Source organism: Protomyctophum bolini (assembly GCF_963924005.1).
Source record: "Protomyctophum bolini genome assembly, chromosome: 23".
Taxonomy (NCBI): domain Eukaryota; kingdom Metazoa; phylum Chordata; class Actinopteri; order Myctophiformes; family Myctophidae; genus Protomyctophum; species Protomyctophum bolini.
This window is the reverse complement of record NC_137884.1, coordinates 7409774-7430556: the sequence shown is the minus strand read 5'-3', so window position 1 is coordinate 7430556 and position 20783 is coordinate 7409774. Positions and strand designations below refer to the sequence as shown.

Sequence of the window (20783 nt, the reverse complement as noted above, 5' to 3'; positions counted from 1 at the left end):
AAACACATCATTATCCACCAGTGACATTTAGTTCTCCCTTTGTCCGGACAACTTTTGTTTAGTCATTAATGTGTTTGTATCGTAGCATGACATGAGGGGAACGCCTTCTCCAGTTGGCCTTACTACATACAGTAGTGCATTCTTTTTCTTTTCTTGTCAGATATGTTGCACCTCTTAACAATATTACAGATTGGTCTACTTACTAGAACATTTTTCCCCCCCTCAAAACACCAAACATTGAGCACAGCAACATGCCAGTGCAAATCAATTAACGGTGCTACTACCACTGGCCTGGCTGCCGTCTAGTTCTCCCCTCGACGTTTGCTGCTATTCAGTGACACAGAAAGGTCTGAGGAGCGTGTCCATCCGAGGAGGGGTCCTCTTACACAGGGCTGGACACCGGGACAGTGCCCGGGGGGTGGGAGGATGCTTTTCCCTGCATATCAGCTTTCGTGTCAGATGGCTGCTCTGTGGTCAGAGACTGCCTTTAACCCCTGGTCGCTCACCTGTTGGTACTCCTCGTGACCCCCACAACGACTGCAACAAGGCACAACATGAAAAAGTAAATGAAAATAAACTAAAATCCTCCTCCAGTGACCTCCACACACGCCATAGCCCAACGGACCGGACCCACGGCAGGTTCTTGTCAATGCCAATCCCGAGACCACAGTCTTGTTTTGACGTGGTCCAACTTCTAATCAATTTAATGAACTTTAATTTAACACCCATTAAGACATGAGGCCGATTCCACAAATGCCTTCTAATTCAGTAGTTCTCACACTTTCAAGATTTTTCAAAAAATGTAAATAAATATATTTATACATTTCCCGATTTTAATAGGTTAAGCAGCAAACAAGTAAATATAAAATACAAAGTTTATTTCATTTAACCACTATGAAATGTCGAAACCACTATGACCTGTGAGAAAACATGTTAAAAAATAGCTGCTCTACAAGCTATTTTTGAAAATGTTCACCTATGATGGCCAAAATAGGGACGGCAGGTTGGAACCAAGTGGTAAAAAGAAAAAAGATTGCGACACATTGGCTGCATAACTGTCGATATCATAACGATACCAAAGAAAAGTATAGAGTATAGATATAGATGTTGTTCACTAGTTTCCCGGGGAGACATCATGTTTCTCTTTTGGGTCCGTCTTTCTTGAGCTAAAAGGTTTGGGAACCGCTGCTATTATGAAGCGTGGGTTTTATTTTTCTTTCTACTACCTGACCAGCAGAAATTCCTGTCCTGGCTTTTTGAGGTGGGGAGGGAGGATGACGCGCTACGGTGCCAGTGAAAGGCTTTTGTTTGCCCCACCCTGAGTCCCAGATTTCAATCTACAACAAAAATAAATATTCCTAACTCAGAGAAGGCTCTGTTTTCCACTCTTGTCGTGCCAATTCATTTCTGTTCCTACCTTCATCCTTTAGCTGTAAATGTGGGCAGACAAGTTTGAAATCACTCAGGAGTCAGGAGGAGACAATTCTGACTACAAAACTATATGCGTGTCTAACGGATAATGTATCCACAACGCCGTGATTTACAAACTGCAGATAAGGATAAGCTGAACTCGTCGTGCTCAAATGCAACAACAGTTTAATTAATCAACCAACCCTGAGGAAGTCAGCATAGCTGCCGACACTACTATAGCAGAAAACACAGTGAACATCGAGACGAGACATTGTAAAAACCTAGGACAATACAAAAGAAACCCCTTGAGTTTATGCTTCCTTCAAACAAGCAGCAGTGGAAGAAAACCTTCCCCCCCAAAAGAAATACAGCAGCCAACAATCACACTCACTGGAATCCTTGAGACATTTTGCAATATTGAACAGTCACAAGGAAATAACCAGAAAACCAAAAGCAGACAAAAATGCAGAATGTTCAGTGACACACACACTTGACAGACGGTGGTGTCCCAGTGCAGATTGTCAAAGTGAATGGGCTGAGGTAATTAGAGAGGCATGCTGCTGCTGCTACAGCACCAGAGAGAGTGGCGGCTATGACCTGGGTTTGTTTACCCTCTCTCTCTCTCTCTCTCTCTCTCTCTCTGGGAGAGGCAGATGCCCCTCTATCTGGAGGTGATATAAGACATTCCTCAGCTGCCAGGACTAAGAGCCCTCGCCGCTCCCCTTCCTCAGAAATGGCGAAGACACACACAAAACACTGACGCTCTTGTTCGTTTTCTACAGGGGGAATTCAGTGGACACCGGCCTGCCCTGCTTTTAGGAATGGCTCTCGGCTCAGGAACCTTGCAACCCAATCCAGGCCACGGTAGCGCCGCAAACAAAGGTGAGCCTCACAAAAGGCAGTCAGGAATACACGCCCCTCCTTTCCGCCTGCCCAGGCTTTCAGTAGCCAAACAAAAGCCAGAGAAGATACTACTCACCCTCTTCCTGGATCCAAGGCTATCGCCCTCGGCTGATCCAGCTCCTGCCAAAATAGAACTTTCCGCAGCGACCCGTCGAGCTCCGCCACCTCGATCCGGTTGGTCTCAGAGTCGGTCCAGTAGAGCTTACTGCCCAGCCAGTCGCAGGCCAGTCCGTCGGGGGAGGCGAGGCCGGACACCACCACCGTCTGGACGCCGCTGGCCCCCGACTGGTTGAACACGGTGCGCTTGATGGCCTCCTCGCTCACGTCGCTCCAGTAGATGAAGCCCCGGTCGTACACGTAGTCCACTGCCGCAGCGTCCTCCAGGCCGCCCACCACCACCGTGGCGTTGGCCTTGCCGTGCGCCGCGTCCACCAGCCGCAGGTCCCGTCGGTTTGCATACAGGAGGAGAGGCACTCCTGGACGAGAGAGGGGTGACACAATGACACGTCAAATCATGGCTCGGTTCATTCATATTCTCAACCGCCTACGCCGCAAAATAGTAGAGTACAGTGCAGGAACCACTACCATACGACTGATTGAATATGGAGATACCATGATGTGGACAGAAACAGCTGAGATCGTGCTGATGACGTACATGTGGACACTGGACACACACACTATCACACCTATATTGCCACCGCAGGACAACTGTGACAAAAAGCTTTGCCAATACGTGAAGCGATTGCTATACTTGTGAGCAAGCAGAGCACGCCATGAGGTGCGCTCACCACTGGCATTTCGAGTGCTACTAACTAATGTCTAATACAACTGCTGTTCTAAATCCTTTAGACCTGTTATTGACCTTATACCAACCTTGAAACGTACCTTAGTTACGTCACCAAGAATGGTGGTCCCTTATTGGTTGAGAGGACAAATAACATGCATTTTAAAACTGCTTTTAATATTTAATATCATATTGTCTATGTCCCTCAAAGTTATTTCTAATGGTTTGAGCCTCAATCACCACTCCGATATAACCAGCCCTTGTCATTTTTTCTGGACTTTGAAAGCAGTTTTAGCTGCAACAGTACCACAATTTGCCGATATGCAGAATATTTAATATTTGAGACATATATTGACTGAAGAGGAGGAATTATACAAAGTAGGGTGACATTGATGACAACACGATGAGGACAAAATCAGTTGAGCTGTTCCTGAGAGCAATTTCCATTAAAGCACCTATGGTATGAAAGCCTGATTGTTCAGAATTGGTTATTTGTGGCGATAGAAAAACACATATGGGAGCCCCAAAAGGCCAAAAACACAAAATAAATTGAAAAAGTAGAATTTTATGTTATAGATCCTTTAAGTAAATCGTTTTTGGTTTTTTTGAGAACATGCAAACTCCACACAGAAAGGCCCTTTCACCAACCCCGCCTCGGGTATGGGCACTGATGACACGGAGGAGGAAGCACGCCCCCAGCACCCACAGTGTCCCGAGCGGGAATCGAACCCAGGACCTTCTAGCTGTAGGGCGACAGCACTACCAACTGTGCCACCGTGCCCTCAAGTAAATAGGTCTTAAGGAAACAACACAGTGAACCTATTACTAGAATACATGAATTATGAATACATGCATTACATTAATACCGTCTGTATTGACGCACAGCCGTGTCGACGATCTGCAAGCCCACAAGCGTTGCAAATAGCAGAGCTGCTCATAACGACTATTTTCAAATAGCCGATGTATATAGCATTAAAGTGGTTAAACTGATTTTGATGCCAATATCACCACAGTCGAGGAACCCTGGGAGTCCCTGGACCCCACTCTGAGAACCACAGTGAGTAGTACATTTTACCCACTCCACCAGCAGCTACTCTGGCCAGGTATTTGGCACAGTGCCAGGCCCCAATGGGACACTTCTAACACCACATGCCAACAGATCTCTATCAGCATCAACAATCAGCTTCTTCACTCTCACCGGATACGTGTTTTATTTTCACCCAGGGGTCATTTCCTTCCCCAAATATTTGCAGTTTGTGCAGAATGTCGGAAGCCTTTACTCTACCCTGGAGAGACAGAAATAGAAGCAAATATGCTTTTTCTGGGATTTGTTTTTGTTTTGTCCCAAGCCTCAACAATAGGGACTTTAAGCAACAACGGCTATGTCAAGCCCACCACACACCGTCTGCGACCGTGTGCGGCGCGTTGCTGCGCGGCGCCGCCTGGAAAATAGAACTGTGTTCTATCGGCGCGCCGGGCGGCGCGGCGCGGCGCGGCTCCGCGCGGCGGACGGAGCCGGTGTGCGTTAGGTTCATTGAAAATAATGGAGGCGGCTGTGCGCGCCGCGCGGGGGACGCAGCCGGTGTGTGTCGGGCTACAGTCCGCTCCGGCAACCGGAAATGGATCAGTGCTGAAATAGATGAACCTGCTTGCCGCAGCTGTTCCTACTATGGCAGAACGTAGTGTCTACACGCCATGTCATAACCATGTTTATTGAAATAAACTGTCATACATTTACTCCGTTTGCTCCATCACATATCTCTTCTGCTGTGTATTGTGTTGGTATGCTCTGAATGAAGAAATAACACTATTTCATATGTCATAATAACCATGCTTATTAAAACTGTTTATCGGCAAGTTAGCTGATGCGCGACGGAACGTCTGTTTTTATGTTTGACACATGCTGCATAGACGCATCGTCACCATGGGAACCAATTTAAAGCGATGGGGAACCTTTGCTCGACGGCTGTTTGCTTAACGATGTTGACTGCTACGGTGATTGCGTCATAGCAGCCATACCTCCACCTAGCGGAGCCGTCCTTAAAACTGTCGTTGCTTAAAGTCCCTATTAACCAATATAAAGCAGGCTAATTTCAGAGGTATTGCCACACTTTCAATAGGCCTGTGTGTCTGTGTGCGCACGACAGACAAGAGGGTGATTACAATATTGCTGGCTGCCACATTGAATGTTAAATCGGCATGATTTGAACATGCAGGGGGTACATTATGAGACCTAAATGCACCCGTCAACTTCTTATGCCCATAGTGACTACTGGTCACTACAGGTTTTGTAACATTTCTTAGCAAATGTAGAAAAATCTGTGTTTAGGACTCAGTTACCGACACATTTCTTGTGGGGGCCGATGACATGGGGCCCCCACAATTTGTATAATGCTACAGGGTGGTGCTACTAGTGGTTGTTTGTCATGATGTCCAAAATACAACAGCCAAAGGTTTACCACGGATTCATTTCTAGAATTCTAGCTTTCCAGGGCAACGCCAGGGGGGAAAGAAGCACACCACGCTAGGGATGCACCGAATGGGAAATTCCTGGCCGAAACCGAATGCCGAATATAGGAAACGGTTGGCCGAAAAAACTAATACCCGAATATGATTGCCGTCATCATGGCTATAACTTTGTTGTAGAGCTACATGATAAGGGCAAAATACATGATTACCTTTTGATCACATCATCACAACGAAACAGTGGGTTACGAAAGGTCATCTGTAGAATATATAGTATATACAGTTAAATCAAATGAGAGTATAGACAACCTTAGATTTACTATGATTCGACTGATGACTAGCTCAATTATTATTTCCAATCCGTATTACAGACATCAGCATCATATCAGATTTATAAAACCACAATAGCGTAACCACTTGAATCCCAGAATCCATCATTTGGGCAGAACATTAGCAGATCTTCAAGCTCTGTAGAATAGATACACTATTTTTGGCTAGGAGACTTGGTGTAAAGTGTCTCAAGACAACTTGTTGGGATTTGACACTTTAATAAAAATGGAATAAACAAAAATCACACCCGTGTGAAGTGAGGGGCGCTCTTATCATTCTACATCATCATGGCATAAAATAGACACTATGTCAATTTGCTCAGTCACTATGAGGTAAAATTCTCCAGTCATTGTCAATGGGGAATTTAATGTTTGTGAAGGACAAAGTTTGTGGCCACACACCAAAAGCTGGATATAGGCTATAGCGCCCCTAAAGAAAAGCGGTCCAAGCACAGACAATAAACTAAATTGCTGTAGAATAACTGATGATCTACCTGAACACATTCTGATAATAATAAACACTATGACGCAGAAATATCATAATGCTGTTAGAATTGGAACTAGCCCAATTACCTAGCGTGCTAATAGTTACACATCATTAAGTACAATAATTGTCTGCAATAAACTATTCCATGGCACTGGACAATGTGAAATAACATACTTGTTCCATGAAATGGGGTCCAGATTATAAAAACGCAATGTCTTTGAACATAAAAAACCAATGAGAGAGAAGGGGGGGGGGGGGGGGGGGGGGAAACAACTTCCTTTTCAATATTTCTTAGAAGACTGATCCAACACGCACGTCAGTCATGTTCTAAGAAAACTGAATCAAAGTTGGACCACTTCACTGCTTTCCCCCTTGTGGCCCCAATATGGCTCCCAGATGGAGCCAGTGGACTGGCAGCTTTACCTCTCGCTCTACTCACAACAAATTATTGATATCATATAACCATCATAACTTTCACTATAGTGAATTGGCTTCTAAAACACATCCAGTAGACACACCATCATAAATGGTGCGTGTGTCATATATATATATATATATGGTAGATGGTCGAAGACTAAGATTAATATCTTCTCACCTTTACACTTCACTTTACACTTTACAGTGGTCGTCGTCGTCCCCACCATAACTCGTGTAGCGTACAAAAGGACCCAAATAGTACTGTTCCATTCGTACACTCAGAGTATCAGACCTGTTAAGGGTAACATTTAGAACCCCTTCAAATAACCCAGGAGGTCCTTGGACCTCACTTTTAAAGAACCACTGCTTTTTAATTCTGCTTCTTTCATGGGCTGACTGACTAATTAGTTCAAAGCAAGCTGAATTGAACAAAAGTGTGCCCCAATATATCTCCATTAAAAACATGGATTTGGCAGAATCTAAAAGCAAACACATGGTGAGACCGGTCTGGGAGCAAGAAGCTGAGAAACGCATATAGGCCTACTGTACATGCTTGACATAACTTTCATATACAATTAGCTGTGGTATAACAAAGGCATGTATTTTAGGCTATAAAGACCACATTAAGACGTTATAATAACAGTTTCCCCGATTTATCATGAAATGCCCCCACATTTTAGCCTGGTGTGCCAGAAAGTGCCCTTTGTAGCACCATAGTGATAAATCAAATCAAACACAATCATAATAACTAACAACTGACTCAGTGGCCACCAGGGTCTTTTCAGAGCAATGGCTTGTTTGTCTAGCTCCCAACTAAAACGTTGTTGTGCCTTACAGTGGATTACAATCGTACACAACGTTGTTATAAAACATGTTACAACCATTTGTAAGTCAGCTAAAGCTATAAAATGCAACAGATTGTAACTCTTGTTAGTATGTCTGTAAAACGTGGAACAATGCCATTATTTAGCGCTATTACATGTAGTCAGTGCTGCTAGCTAGCGCGGCTAGCTGTGATCATTTAATGTGACTGTTCGAGGATAAAGATTAAAGGGATGCATGAGTGACGTCACAACTAAGCGTCCATCTAGCGGAAGTTAAGTGGTATCTTTCTTTTTTATTATCAAAAAACTACACAGTAAACTCCAGTGTCATTTATGCATTCTTAACTGTTAAGTAGGCAAATATAACCAAATTGACTCATTTGGTTACATTTTGTAAACGAAATTAACAGAATTGTAGTAGCTCAGTGGTGGGGTCCTGGGGGTCCATGAAGTTTTACCACATTTATATTAAGCTTCAGATATTTAAAAACAGCAGTTTTCCAAGCTACTTTTTAACATCTTTTGAAAAGAATGTGTTGGAATGATTTAGACCTTTGTTTTAACACGTTCTCTTCTGGAGGCAAAACAATATATGTTCAGATGGGGGTCCTCTGTCAAATAGGCCCACATGTACAGGTTTGCGAACAAATTGTGGTAGTGTACTACAGTGGTTGTGGTTCCCAAATCTTTTCATGACAAGGACCGCCAAATTGACACGTATTAGCCCGTGGACCACCTATTTGAAGAGATATGCCAGGGAACCCCATAAGAAAAGATTGTTACGGCTCTAGCAGTGATTCTCAACCTGTTTAACTTCAAGGACCCCCAGTTTGACACGCATTAGTCTACGGACCCCCATAGTGTACAAATGGAACCAAATGGACTCTCAGAGTTACAGACCCATAAGGGTCCATTTGGTTCCAAACTATCATTTAGCTGGGGACCCCCTATGAACTTCCTCACGGACCCCTGGGCCTGGGGGTCCCCGGACCCCACTTTGGGAACCACTGGTGGACTACACACACTTCCTAATTGTTTGTGACGTCACTGACGTATCCTTGTCCTACTCTACTAGCAGCCTTTACGGCTGTGTGTGCGCGCGTGTGTGTGTGTGTGTGTGTGTGTGTGTGTGTGTGTGTGCATGCGCGCACGCGCGTGTGTGTGTATGCGCGTGTGTGTGTGTGTGTGTGTGTGTGTTAGCCCGACTGGTGGCTAACGCGTTAGCATCGATAGATAGGCAGCAGCCAAAGTGAACCAACCGGGGCTTGGGCCCTGACTGAGTGTGTGTGCCTTGTAACACTGATTCAACACAGTGTCCAACTCCCTCTCTCTCTACCACACACACACACACACACACACACACACACACACATCTGGGGAACAGTGTTAAGTGTTAACAAAACTTTATAATAAACCCCCCAAAATAAAACAAACAAACAAAACAAAGCTCATGTTCCTGTTCCATACCCCGGAGGAGAAAAAAACTCACCTCTAATGAGCAAACAAAAACAACTCAACGACAACAGGAGGCTCCGGAGCAGCAGCAGCAGCACCGCGGCGCCCATCTTCTTTCTATCCGTCCGTCTGGCTCTCCTCCTCGGCCCTGCTCCTGCCTGCAAGCCGCTGCTTCTCCTCCTCCTCCCTCCTCCTCAGCGCAAAATCCACATTGTTGTTGTTAAAGCCCGCTCACTGCTATAGCCTTGCCTGTGTATTCCTTCCTTCCTTGCAAGGATAAAGTAGTGAACGTATCCCCCCCCCACCACCCCAACGAATGGTGTTGATTGTTTGTGTCCCGTGCGGCGGATCGGATCAGATTGTTCCCAGATGATCCATCCTGGTGGATGGAATCCTTCTTCCTCGCTGTAATAATCAACTGGATCTGCGATCCATTCGGTTCTTCTTCTTCTTCAGGATCTATTCTCCTCACACTCTCTACATTCACATTGTCCTGCAAGAGGAGCAGAGGAGCAGGCACTGGCAGCGATACGTCTCCCTTCCTTTCCTTTCCGCTGGCTGGAAGAGGAACCAAATACCAACCCTCCCCTCCTCCACTCACTCACTCACTCACTCACTCACACGCACGCGCGCGCTATTTATTTATTTATTTTCCTCCATCCATAGCGTGGCTAGCTCTGATCCATATAACTCCAATGAAGGCATTATACTACTACAGCTATAGCGTGGCTATCGGGTGTAATCGTTCGTTGTATGTGCAAGTGCAACTGTTACTTGTATTAATAAAATAAAACGTCTTCTCCAATGGATCAACAGTAGTTATTATTTAGTAACAAGCTCAATTGTTAATGCTTTTCATTGGTTCAATGGTCAACTTAATTTTCAATGTTATCAATATTAATAAAATAAACACAAAGACACATTGATATAGTCAATATCCTATCACATTTGTTCCCCTTCTTTTCCAAAGCTTCTGGATATTTTGCTGCTTTTGTGTGACACTGTAGTATGTATTGTAGTTTCTGCCCCTGACAGCCGGCACACACACTCACAGTTTCTCAACACATTGAATAAACTAACTTAAAGCAGAAGTAGGGTACATACATCATGCATGGCAATGAAGATTAGGCCTACATGAAGTTCATTACTCTAAACTAAAGACTCAAAAGTTTTGATTTGATCAGACAGCATTAAAGGTAACATACTGTACTGACACAATTAATTACACAATTGATTCAAAATTCAAACTTTAATTCTTACAATAAAACACCAAAATTCCAATGTAAAAAGCATCACTTCACTAAACGAACCAATTACATCTACTTATTCGTTAACATCATATAAATTAAAACCGATATAAGTACTAACAACTTAGGATGTGTGGAACAGTAGGCTTGCTTAATGTGGCTCCATGCTTCTTCGTGGGGACTCTTACAAAGTGTCTAGCCTACTCTGCAATGCATGCCAGTGCCAATGTCAGATAGAGTTCTTGAGTTGCTTCTGCCACCTAGTGGTAAAACTATATTCCCTCTACCCACCAGTATCTGCACTCACAAACTTAGGTGCGGTTCACTGGTACACAGACACATACAATAATATTACAAATTTACTTATGAAAATAGTGCGCGTCCAGTGTACTCTCGACTATGAAAACAATCTTGCTATTAAAAAAAAAGTCTATCATATCAAAAAACACAGGATACAATAGTGCATTGATTCCCAGCGAATTGCATCCATCATTAAAAGTTTATCCACATTATGAAAAACAGTTATGTGGACAGATTTACAAAACAACACAGTGAAATAGTGTAGTGAGTTGAGTCAGACATCTAAACTGAGCTAGTGATTTAAATCTTCCACAGACTTTCATCGTCTTTGAATACATCTATTGCCCCTTTTGAGTGTGCAATGGGACCCAGACAGCAATCTTGATATTAGCCTAGAATTTGTCGCAGTGCACTTACCAACCGCCTCTGATCTTGTCACTCTGAATGGTTGATGACTGCTGATCAGTGTTAACCATAAGCTAACGAGCACGTTCAGGCCGATGTCCATGACAGTAATAAGTGCCAACAAGTTCACACTCAACTGTAGTTACTGCTGCTTACTGTAGTTGCTGACTGCCTTTGCTTCATCTCCACCCCAGCAGCCAGCATCCACCTGTTGGTTCTGATCCCCCTGGGTTCTGGTATTTGATCACTCCCTGCTCTCATGCTGTCCCTCTGCGTTACGCTTAGCAACGAGCAAAGGCAGTCAGAGATACAACAATTATTGCATCTCTCATACATCATCACTCAAATATTTGTCCTTATTCGTTCAAGTTGTCTGATTGAAATGTCTGTATCGTATTGATAATGTCTTTGATCATAACTAAAAGACAGCAATAAGGGTACAGTCTTGCAAGGGGGGGGGGATTAAAGTCATACTTAGCCGCACAAAGGTCAGTGTTCAAATCTCAAACGATATAGAAGATGCAATGCAACACTATTGTGCAATGGAACATAAATTAAGCTCAGAAAGGAATCAAAAGCTCATCTATGGCTATGGTAACAAAGCATGTACAATTCAAGTGACATGCAGTAGTCAAGTGCACCTCATACACAAAGTGTTAACCCTTTAAAGTACATTATGATGTCAGGTTACATTGTCCGTCATGTCTCTATACTGGTGTGAATTCAGAGGCTTCCTGAGTATTGGGGTATCAACATATTGCTGTCTGTCCTTTGTATTCCATAGCCATCTGATGCATTTCTCTCTTTGACATACGGTAGTGAAAGCGTGGACAGTCCATTAACATACTGTATAACTGTGAGCCATTCAGAAAAAAAAAAAAAAAACATTACATATTCAATGAACGTGAACATTATTTTTTAAACATCTCAGCCATTTTGTCCTTCTGAGATCCCCTCTTGGGAAGCAAGACTTAAAAAGTGTGCCTTTCTTTGTCGGTGAAAGCCATGTGCACGACTTTACACCTCATAGTGCAGATCGTTGAGTTCCAGTCTCGTGTAGTGGCGTCTGTCGAAAGACTCCATGGCTTTACGGCCCCCCACAGCCAAGACCAGCATGAGGATGACCAACCCTAGAACCATCACTGCCACCAGGCCGTTCTTTAGAGCCCCCCGTGCTGCTATGGCCTTGCCCTGACCCTGGCCCGCACCCTCCACTGAGACAGGGTCTTGGATGGAGTGATCTGACTGAATCGCTCCCTTGGCCACAATGACCAGCGCTGCAGCGGTAGTCGTCCTGGTGGTGGTGGATGGCTCTGTTGCAACAGTGACTGTAGTAGTAGTAGCAGCCACCGTAGTAGTAGTAGTAGTAGTAGTAGTAGCAGCCGTAGTAGTAGTAGTAGTAGCAGCCGTAGTAGTTGTGGTGGTAGCTGTAGTTGAAGTGGGTGTCGCGGTGGTTGGCTCTGGCATTGCAACAGTCCTGTGTTCAGCTTCGCTGTCGGGCATCACGGCAGCTGGCATAGCGGTGGAAGTCTGGACGTGCGTGGAGGCTGTAGTGGTGGTGGTAACAGGGTGAGGTTTGGGTTTCTTGGGTGACTTGTTCTGTTTCTTAGTGGATTTGTTACTCTTCCTCGTGGCTAGTGTGTTTGTAGTGGCTGTGATTGTTGCTAAGGTTGGATGAGCCTCACTCACTACTAGCCTAAATGCAGTTGTAGCTGTAGTTACAGAAACAGTAGTCGCACTTGGTGGTGTTGCCACCAGAGGCAGTGTGGCTATGATGATTATGGGTGGAGGTGGTTGTGTTGTTGTTGTGGTGGTGGTGGTGGTGGTGGTAGTAGTGGGCTGAGTTGTGGTGGTGCTAGTGGTGGTTGTAGCTGGTGTTGTGGTACTGGTTGTCGATGGTTGTGGGGTTGGGGTGGCATGTGTGGTGGTAGTGGGCTCTGGTGTGGTGGTAGTGGGCTCTGGTGTGGTGGTAGTGGGCTCTGGTGTGGTGGTAGTGATGGTGGTGGTGGGTAGCGTGGTGGTTGTCACTGCCGTGGTCGGCAGCATTGCTGTGGTACCTGGTGTTGCGGTGGTTGTGGTTGGCTGTGTTGTGGTGGTTGGGGTGCTCGGGGATTGGGTGGTGGTGGTGGTGGTAGTTGCGGTCGTTTGTTCTGCGGCAGCAGTCGTGGGTCTCACCGTGGTGGGATGAAGCAACCCTAGAGCAAAATCAACGATTTGACATCTTAATATTCTTTCTTATGATCAATCAATGTATTGTGATAAACCAATTATTTATTTGTCACAAGCACAAACTGCTTTGAATTGCTATTATTGTTTACACACAACAGAAACCAAGGTTTATATATTTCAAGAGCGAGAGATCACACAGTATAAATCCTAAGCATTCTTCCTCCATACTGGGAGAAAAACAGCACCTGAAAGTTTGATGTGATGCATTTTTACATGTGAGTGCAGTGACCACTTTTTCATTGCATCTTATGAGTGGTGGGGTTCATGTGGTGCCAGCCTGCGTGCGCATACTGGTTGCCACCCTTAGATCTCCATAATGGAGCTGACCTGTTCTGACATTCCATATGTTGATCTGACTGACCTAATCAAACCCTGTACACTCAAGAGACACACTCCATATATGGCCAGTACAGAATGCATTCTATATGTTTATCTGGCTCCAGATGCGTGCATGCGCTTCTCACCCTCAGGGCGTCTTAGTGGTATTCTAAGTAAAATATTGTTTTGCAAATTATTTTGCCACGGCCCACAGGTTGAGAACAACTGCACTATAGATGAACACACATGCGGTCAAAGCAATGCAATTCAGTTACCTTTGAAGATATCATAGGTGTTGGTGCCCTCCTGAGCCGCCATTAGAGGACAGTCCTGCTCTGTTGCACAGTGGAACAAGTAGCAGTTTTCTGTCGCCGTGGGTTTTTTAGAGTTGAATACAGCCATGTTGCACTTGGCACCTTTAAGAGAAAAGAAGGAAGACAATTTTATTCAACTGAGTGTTTTAACTTAGCCTTTAGCAGCCAGGAACTGGCAACAATCTGCTCAGCAACTCTACATAGACAATTAGACATATTAGCCACTGTTTTATCCAGTCCGAGGACTATAGGCTTATGAATATGGATTGAGTTTACACTTAGGGGCTACACCAATATCAGCCATGTTACATGTGGTGTTGTCAATAAGGCCATAATGATAGTGTACTGAATCTGATAGCTATTCTGTATTTGTGACTTGAATTTAGCCATCCTCATCTTTTTGTAGCCGACCTCATGTTTTTGTATTGTCTTGCTGTTACATTTATCTGTACGATGTGTTGAATGGTGTGGGTGTTTGAACAGACCTGTGAAGATGACAATCCTTCAGGACAATAAAGATTATTATTAACTTCGTTTGGGCGGCAGCGGCTCAGGAGGTAGAGAGTGTCCGCTTGTGGAACGGTCGAACGGAAGGTTCCCCGTTCGATGCCGGGCTCCCCCAACATTACTGTCAAAAGTGTCCTTGAGCAAGACACTGAAAACCCCTAACTGTTCCCGATGAGCAGGTTGGTGCCTTGCATGATTTCCTCCTCCACCATTGGTGTGTGAATGTAATGCACTTTGGATAAAGGTGCTATACAAATGCACCATTGTGTAATACTTATCTATGACTACTTAGTACCAATCTGCAAACCGAATGAGTGCTGCCGTTTAGACATGACTCAGGGAAATAAGGAATGTTATGCAACAGAAGATGTTATGATGAGTGGATTGTGACAATTAGGTGACCTTCACACCAGAAAGCTTTACTGCGATTAAAACGAATGCTGCTGCACATTGTCGGAAAGTGCACTTTGTTTGGCAGGTGTGAAGCATCAATCGAATCCTAATGCGCATCAAAGAACCGCATTCTACTCCGACCAAAAACGGGGGTTTCGCTTCGCTTCCAATCGCACTTGATTACGATTCGGTGCAGGTGGGAATGCAATCCGCAGCAAATAAAGGAAATTAAATGGGTGAGAGAAATTATTGCCCAGGACCCAAACTATTGAAAATAGCTGATCTACAAGCTCATAGGCTATTTTCACTACTCTAATTTATGGATTTAGTACCGGTAATTGTTTTAAAATGTGGGCTATTTCCATAAATCTGGTCTTAAGTGATACAACTAAAACAAAGTAAATGTGGATAACAATCCGAATTGCTGCTAAAACAGTCTATTCTACTACATCACCATAAGTTACTCATATCCAGTACAGGAATGCAACTGCCAGGCTCACAGTAGTCTCTTGAGACAGACTGTTGACTCTGTCAAATTCAAAGGAAAAGAGGGCTCTGTGACGTATTAAGAAGCTCTGTTGTTTCAGTGCGACATTGCTCTCGTCTTACTGTTTTTTTGACTATGGGTTCTCAGATTGGGCTCACACTCTCTCTAGGTTGGTGCAACTACACATTAGACACTGCTGCCATCTGCTGGTGATACTCAAATCATGTCTTTGTTGTTAAACCTATGATAAGTATTAAATAGCTCTATAATCTGAAAGTAATCATTGCATGTTTGTTCTCCCTGTCTGCCTGTTTCCCAAACAGTGGGTCGGGACCTATTTGTGGGTCGGGGACACATTTTTGTTTTTAATTAATTTAATTTAATTTAATTTTAAAACATTTAAAAAAAACATTACCCAAAAACTTAAAGTTTTCATGAATTAATACCAAATTAAATGATTTTGTCCAGATACCCCGTCGAGACGCGGGTATCTGGAATTCCATAAATTTGAAAATAAATGTATACATGTATGAAAATAGCCGATCTACAACCTCACATTGCGGCGCGAAGTGTTTCGTTGTGAGTTTGTAGATCTGCTATTTTCATTAATTTGGGTCCCAGGTGAATGTCTAATTACTCTTCAGGGTGCTATGGGTGCTGTGCTATGCACTTTTTATGTCTTACTTCAGCTATATGTCAATATGTAGATAATTTGTTAGTTTTTTAGTCATCTCTCTTAACCCTTTCCCCTACCTTCTTTCTCTTATGGAAATGAAAAAAACGATGGAGCTTGAACCAAAAACAAATATTACCCACTGTTTTACACCTGTAAATCTGTGATGTGACAATAAATCTTCTGATTCTGAGCTCTTTAGTAAACAGATTTCAGGTTGGTAGAGAGAACTGAATACAAAATCAAGGATAAGTGAAAATTGGAAGATAAGAAATGAAAGACAACATGGAACGGGAACACAAGCTGTAAAATGATCTTTGTGGGGTTACCTCTCCTGATTGAATGAAATTTGTAACCCACCTGAAAATGTATTTTCTGTTGAGGGTTTGTTATTGAACAAACAGTCTATATAGCAATCATTACCATCGGATTTTAGAGCTTAAACGTTTTAACAATACCACTTATTATTAATCGATCTAAATTGGTGACAAACGTGTGCAACTAATTCTAAATCAGGCTCATGAAATGAGGTCTTGCCTAGATAAACGAATGAATGAATGAATGAATGAATGAATGAATGAATGAATGAATGAATGAACGAATGAATGAATGAATGAACGAAATCACCTACCCGGCTTCACTTCCCCTGAGCAGCAGGCCAGGACACATTCCCGCTCGGACGAGACCACGCGCGTGTCCATGGCCGTCCTGGGTGTGGTTAAGGCAACTCTGACGTTGACAATGGCACCCTTATGTTGTCTGGAGTAACATGTCTCTGCCTCCATCGGTGCGGCACAGACGATTGTCATCAGCATCATGGCCGAGGCCGTGACGAGCGTCCGCGCGGGCAGACTGTTCCATGTGAGCGTCATGGCTGCAGCACTTCCACCAGGCTCGTTTTAGAAAGGCCAACAACCCTCAGCACAGTCCACAGTGGGGGAGCACAGATCTAGAGAAATGGTCTGTAGAGAGTTCAATGTCAGGAGCAGGAGGTATGTATGTGTATTTGACAGCACGGTGGAAAGAATCAAGGAATGTTGGAGAAAGAGAGGAAATGGCCCGGGATGACCTGATTACGCAGCATAATCACATGACCCGGCAAGTGTAGTTTTAAATGAATGTAAAGTAAGTAACTGAACCGCCTGGGGACCCACAGACGTAGACTGAATCATGCTAAACTCATTGTTGCAATATATTGATTTCAGAAGTGGTTTACAAACAGGATGGAATGAATGCACCAAACATTGAACAAATGAACAAATGGTGATAAATTCACACTTACTTAAATTGGCTCAGCATATAAACTGAAAGTTAAAAGAACACATTCAACCTATAAAGTAAACATTTTGGTCCATCTTTGATTGTTTCATCACATATAAAAGATTTCTAGCTGTGGGAAAAAGTCATTCACGATGACAAGTTCACGATGACATGTCATGTGTCATTTCAGCGTCAAAGACTACACAGACTTGACACATGGCGTCTGTTACACTACACAGCATCCACTTTGACTCATGGCATATTCAAAGCTGCATGTGCTCTGTGATGCCGGGCCATGTGAGTTTGCTCTCCATGTTGACTCCATGCCTCACCAAGGGAGACTCTTTCACAGTGGCATGGAAAATCATTTGAATTTGTAAAATGTATGTCTACGCTAAACGAACATGTACTAGTAGGGCGTAGGCTAACTAGATTAACTAGTTGGTAAGCAAACCAAATTCATTGAGATGTTCCAGGTGCAAATCAGTATTCTATATCCAATTAAGCGGTCCTAAAGTTAAAAAAAAAAAACACTACTGAAAGCTAACTAAGGCCCTGGAAGACTTCCACCTCGACACTTTGAAAAGAACGATCTTCCTTCAAAACCGTGTGTGTTCACACACCAACTACTTTGCTGCATGGTTTAAAAGAGCTCTTCTCTCAGCTATCAGCCTGTCGACTCAGTGAAGTTGATCTTCATGTCAACATTAAAAACCTTGTTTTATTCCCCTCTGTATTTCAAAGACCCTTATCTGTTATTGCTTTCAAAGTGACAATAGACCACTAGGTTCAAAGCCAACAGTGTGTAAATATAGAAATCTAAAACAAAGGAAGATATTTCCGTCAACTGTTTCATAATCTCCTTTGGAGCGAGAGAAATGTCAGATTCACGAGGCGAAAACTGCCTGTGACTTTAAGCAGAATAAGTGCACACGTTTGACTAAACATATCCTATAAAAACTAACATCTAGAAATATATTCAATGGTGAATCGCTGCCACCGTCCTTAATTATGAGGAGAGTATTGCACCGTACGTCTTAATGATGAATTAATGTACAAAGGAAGATAATGTTGGAAAAAATATATATTTAATATATTTTGTAACCATATTGCTTCCCAGCTGGCTAATAAAGTATTAAATCAATCAATCAAATCGGTTGGTTTACAAGTATTGCATCACAGAGGATAAAGACACAATAAAACTCAAGGGCTTATTTCCATTTTGACCCTAGGCTCTATAGTCTATACATTTATAGCATAACAAACATAGCAGTACAGGAACAAATATGCATACAAAACAGAGTCAGACTCTAAATCAAATGTGAGTGGACAAATGATTAAAAATTTCAGACAAATTTTTAAAATTTCAGACAAATGATTTCTAAATGATTCATTATATCATTATTTTGTGGTGGAGTTCATGTACTCACTCACCGACAGCTTGTAAGTTGAAGCAGTTCTCCATCAGATATTGGCCAGCCGTCTGGGTCCACAGTCCATCACACCCAGAGACCCACTATCTCCTCACAGCAGGACTCTGATCCCGTCTCCTGCTTGGGATGAGGAACAGCCTCGCTGTTATCTCCTTTATTATCTCGCCAGTGGTGAAAAGTATCCAAGTATACTGTACTTATAAGTAGCCTACAATTTGGAGGTGCATATTTGAGTATAGGCATATGGGGATAGTTTACTTCTATACCGCTACATGCCAGGCAAATATTGTAGCCTATACCTTTTACCAACTGCAATTATTTGACAGCTTTAGTTCAATTATGAATAGCCTAGAAATAGCCTAGAAAACCCTATTGTAGGCCTATATTTCAGGTATTGGAAAACAGCCACTCACACATGCTCACAACACATGTGGCCTGTAGGTTAAAAGAGTATGTTTACTTCAATTAATATAATTACTGTTACTGCAATTATATTGCATGGGTGCTCTTCCTTATTGCTAGTGTTTACCGTATACCTACTGTAAACCTGCTTATATAAAGCCCATAAACTATCTCATTTGTACACCCTATATTATTCCAGGATTAGGAAGTCCTGAAGTGTTACAACAGGGTGATTCCATGGGCCTTACCTAAAACATTCTGCCAATGAGATAAGAAGCATGGTCAAAACAAAGGCCTATAATAGCTGCTGTTGATTTTTGAGGTGCACTTTCTTTAAACGTTTAAAAAGGGGGTCATGATCTGTCTATCTGGCTCTATAGCTGGCTCACAGGTGGAATTGCACCTGCAGTCTACAAAACCACAGTTCACTGTTTAAGTTGTGTCATGCAGTTGTCTCATGCATCCCATGGATGCGTTCACTTAGCTACAATGATTCCACAATGACGCAATCTTTAAACTGTTTTTCTGAGGACACTCACTGACTCACACACCCTGCAACCTATCTAAAAGGGCCAAATTAAAAGATCACGTACATGACATATCGGAAAGGCGTATATAGTTACGAAATATACAGAAAGCACGCCGGTTCTATTGGATGATTCAGAGCATCCATTTCTCCACACATTGTTTGTCCCGCAGGACACCGACGCTGCACCCGACCGCTGGGCATCATCTGAGCCTCTAAAACTCGAAGTCTCGAACCACAATTTATCGCATTATATCAATGTTAATACATGAAGCTATTATGTATTGATGGTATGGTAACTTACCCGTCCGAAGACGCAGAGGACATGTTGACAATCACCGAGAAACGATCCCCAAAGCACCTTGAGCGGATGGTTTTTTACCCTCGAAATCTCTTATATATAAACTGTATCGGACGCAAACATCGATTAGATAGGCCCACTATATCACGATGTTTTTAACCAAAACATGGCAAACGGGAAACGTATTAATCTATTCGCCTGGGCCAAACATGAGAGTGGAGGAGCGCAATCTGCGAATGCGATGCAAGAGATGTGTATACTGAGTCTGACCCATTTCAGTCTTTGTCCTCTGGAAGGAAGGGGGAGGGATGCTCCTTCCACGTCCAACACAACACAACGTTCTGACTGTCAGCATCAGCATTCAACACAACACATGTCCAAAATGTTAAGCGTGTCATCATAACTGATGTAAATAAAATAAAAATATCCCTGCTACCCCCAAAACAATAATGGAGGATATTTTGCAGGAAATTACACGACTTGTGCACACATAGGCTTATCAATAATTGAAGAGGATGAACAGCACACTTGCTGCACAAGCACTCTACCAGTTGAAAATGAAGCCAGAATAGATTTAGGCAGCCATTTGTGCAGCCATGCATTCCTTAAGTTTAGCTTTAGGACCCAAACAATGACAAACTATAGCTAAATTCCAAAATGTAAAATAATACAGTTCAATCAATTTGTCTCAGAGGACAAAACTCCCAATATCTGATTCCCAAGATTAGATTTAAAAACCTTAGAGTGACATCACATCACAATAAGAACGACAATTTTAAAGGGGCAATTAATCATTGCCCCTTTCATTTCATTACATTAATTCATTTAGTATACACAAACAAATGAATTACAGTAGCCTACATTTAAGTACAACTCAATACAAAAACTGCTAACTGTGAGTGGACGACACCAT

The 20783-nt window shown here is 43.1% G+C and overlaps 2 protein-coding genes across 4 annotated transcripts in view; both read right to left on the bottom strand.

Annotated features, from left to right (window-relative positions):
• The window catches only part of lrp6 (low density lipoprotein receptor-related protein 6), an 87413-nt gene extending 77801 nt beyond the window's left edge, over window positions 1-9612 (bottom strand). The window contains exons 1-2 of the mRNA XM_080757462.1: window positions 9110-9612; window positions 2390-2789 (exon numbers count right to left, since the gene is read on the bottom strand). Of these exons, the coding sequence (XP_080613588.1) occupies window positions 2390-2789; window positions 9110-9185 (476 nt within the window). The 5' untranslated portion in view covers window positions 9186-9612. The remainder of the gene's footprint in view (window positions 1-2389; window positions 2790-9109) is intronic.
• Window positions 9613-10454: 842 nt separating this feature from the next.
• On the bottom strand, window positions 10455-19967 carry mansc1 (MANSC domain containing 1). Of its 3 annotated transcripts, XM_080757397.1 has the most exons (6): window positions 19874-19967; window positions 18643-18761; window positions 16580-16910; window positions 13850-13990; window positions 13085-13222; window positions 10455-12574 (listed from the first exon to the last, which is right to left on the bottom strand). In XM_080757397.1, exons 3-6 carry the CDS (start codon window positions 16818-16820, stop codon window positions 12045-12047), a joined length of 1050 nt encoding a protein of 349 aa, XP_080613523.1. In that variant the 5' UTR covers window positions 16821-16910; window positions 18643-18761; window positions 19874-19967; the 3' UTR covers window positions 10455-12044. The 3 variants fall into 3 exon arrangements, with proteins under 3 accessions (XP_080613523.1, XP_080613522.1, XP_080613521.1); XM_080757396.1 differs by having other exon boundaries at window positions 10455-13222; window positions 18639-18761; XM_080757395.1 differs by having other exon boundaries at window positions 10455-13222.
• Window positions 19968-20783: the final 816 nt, after the last annotated feature.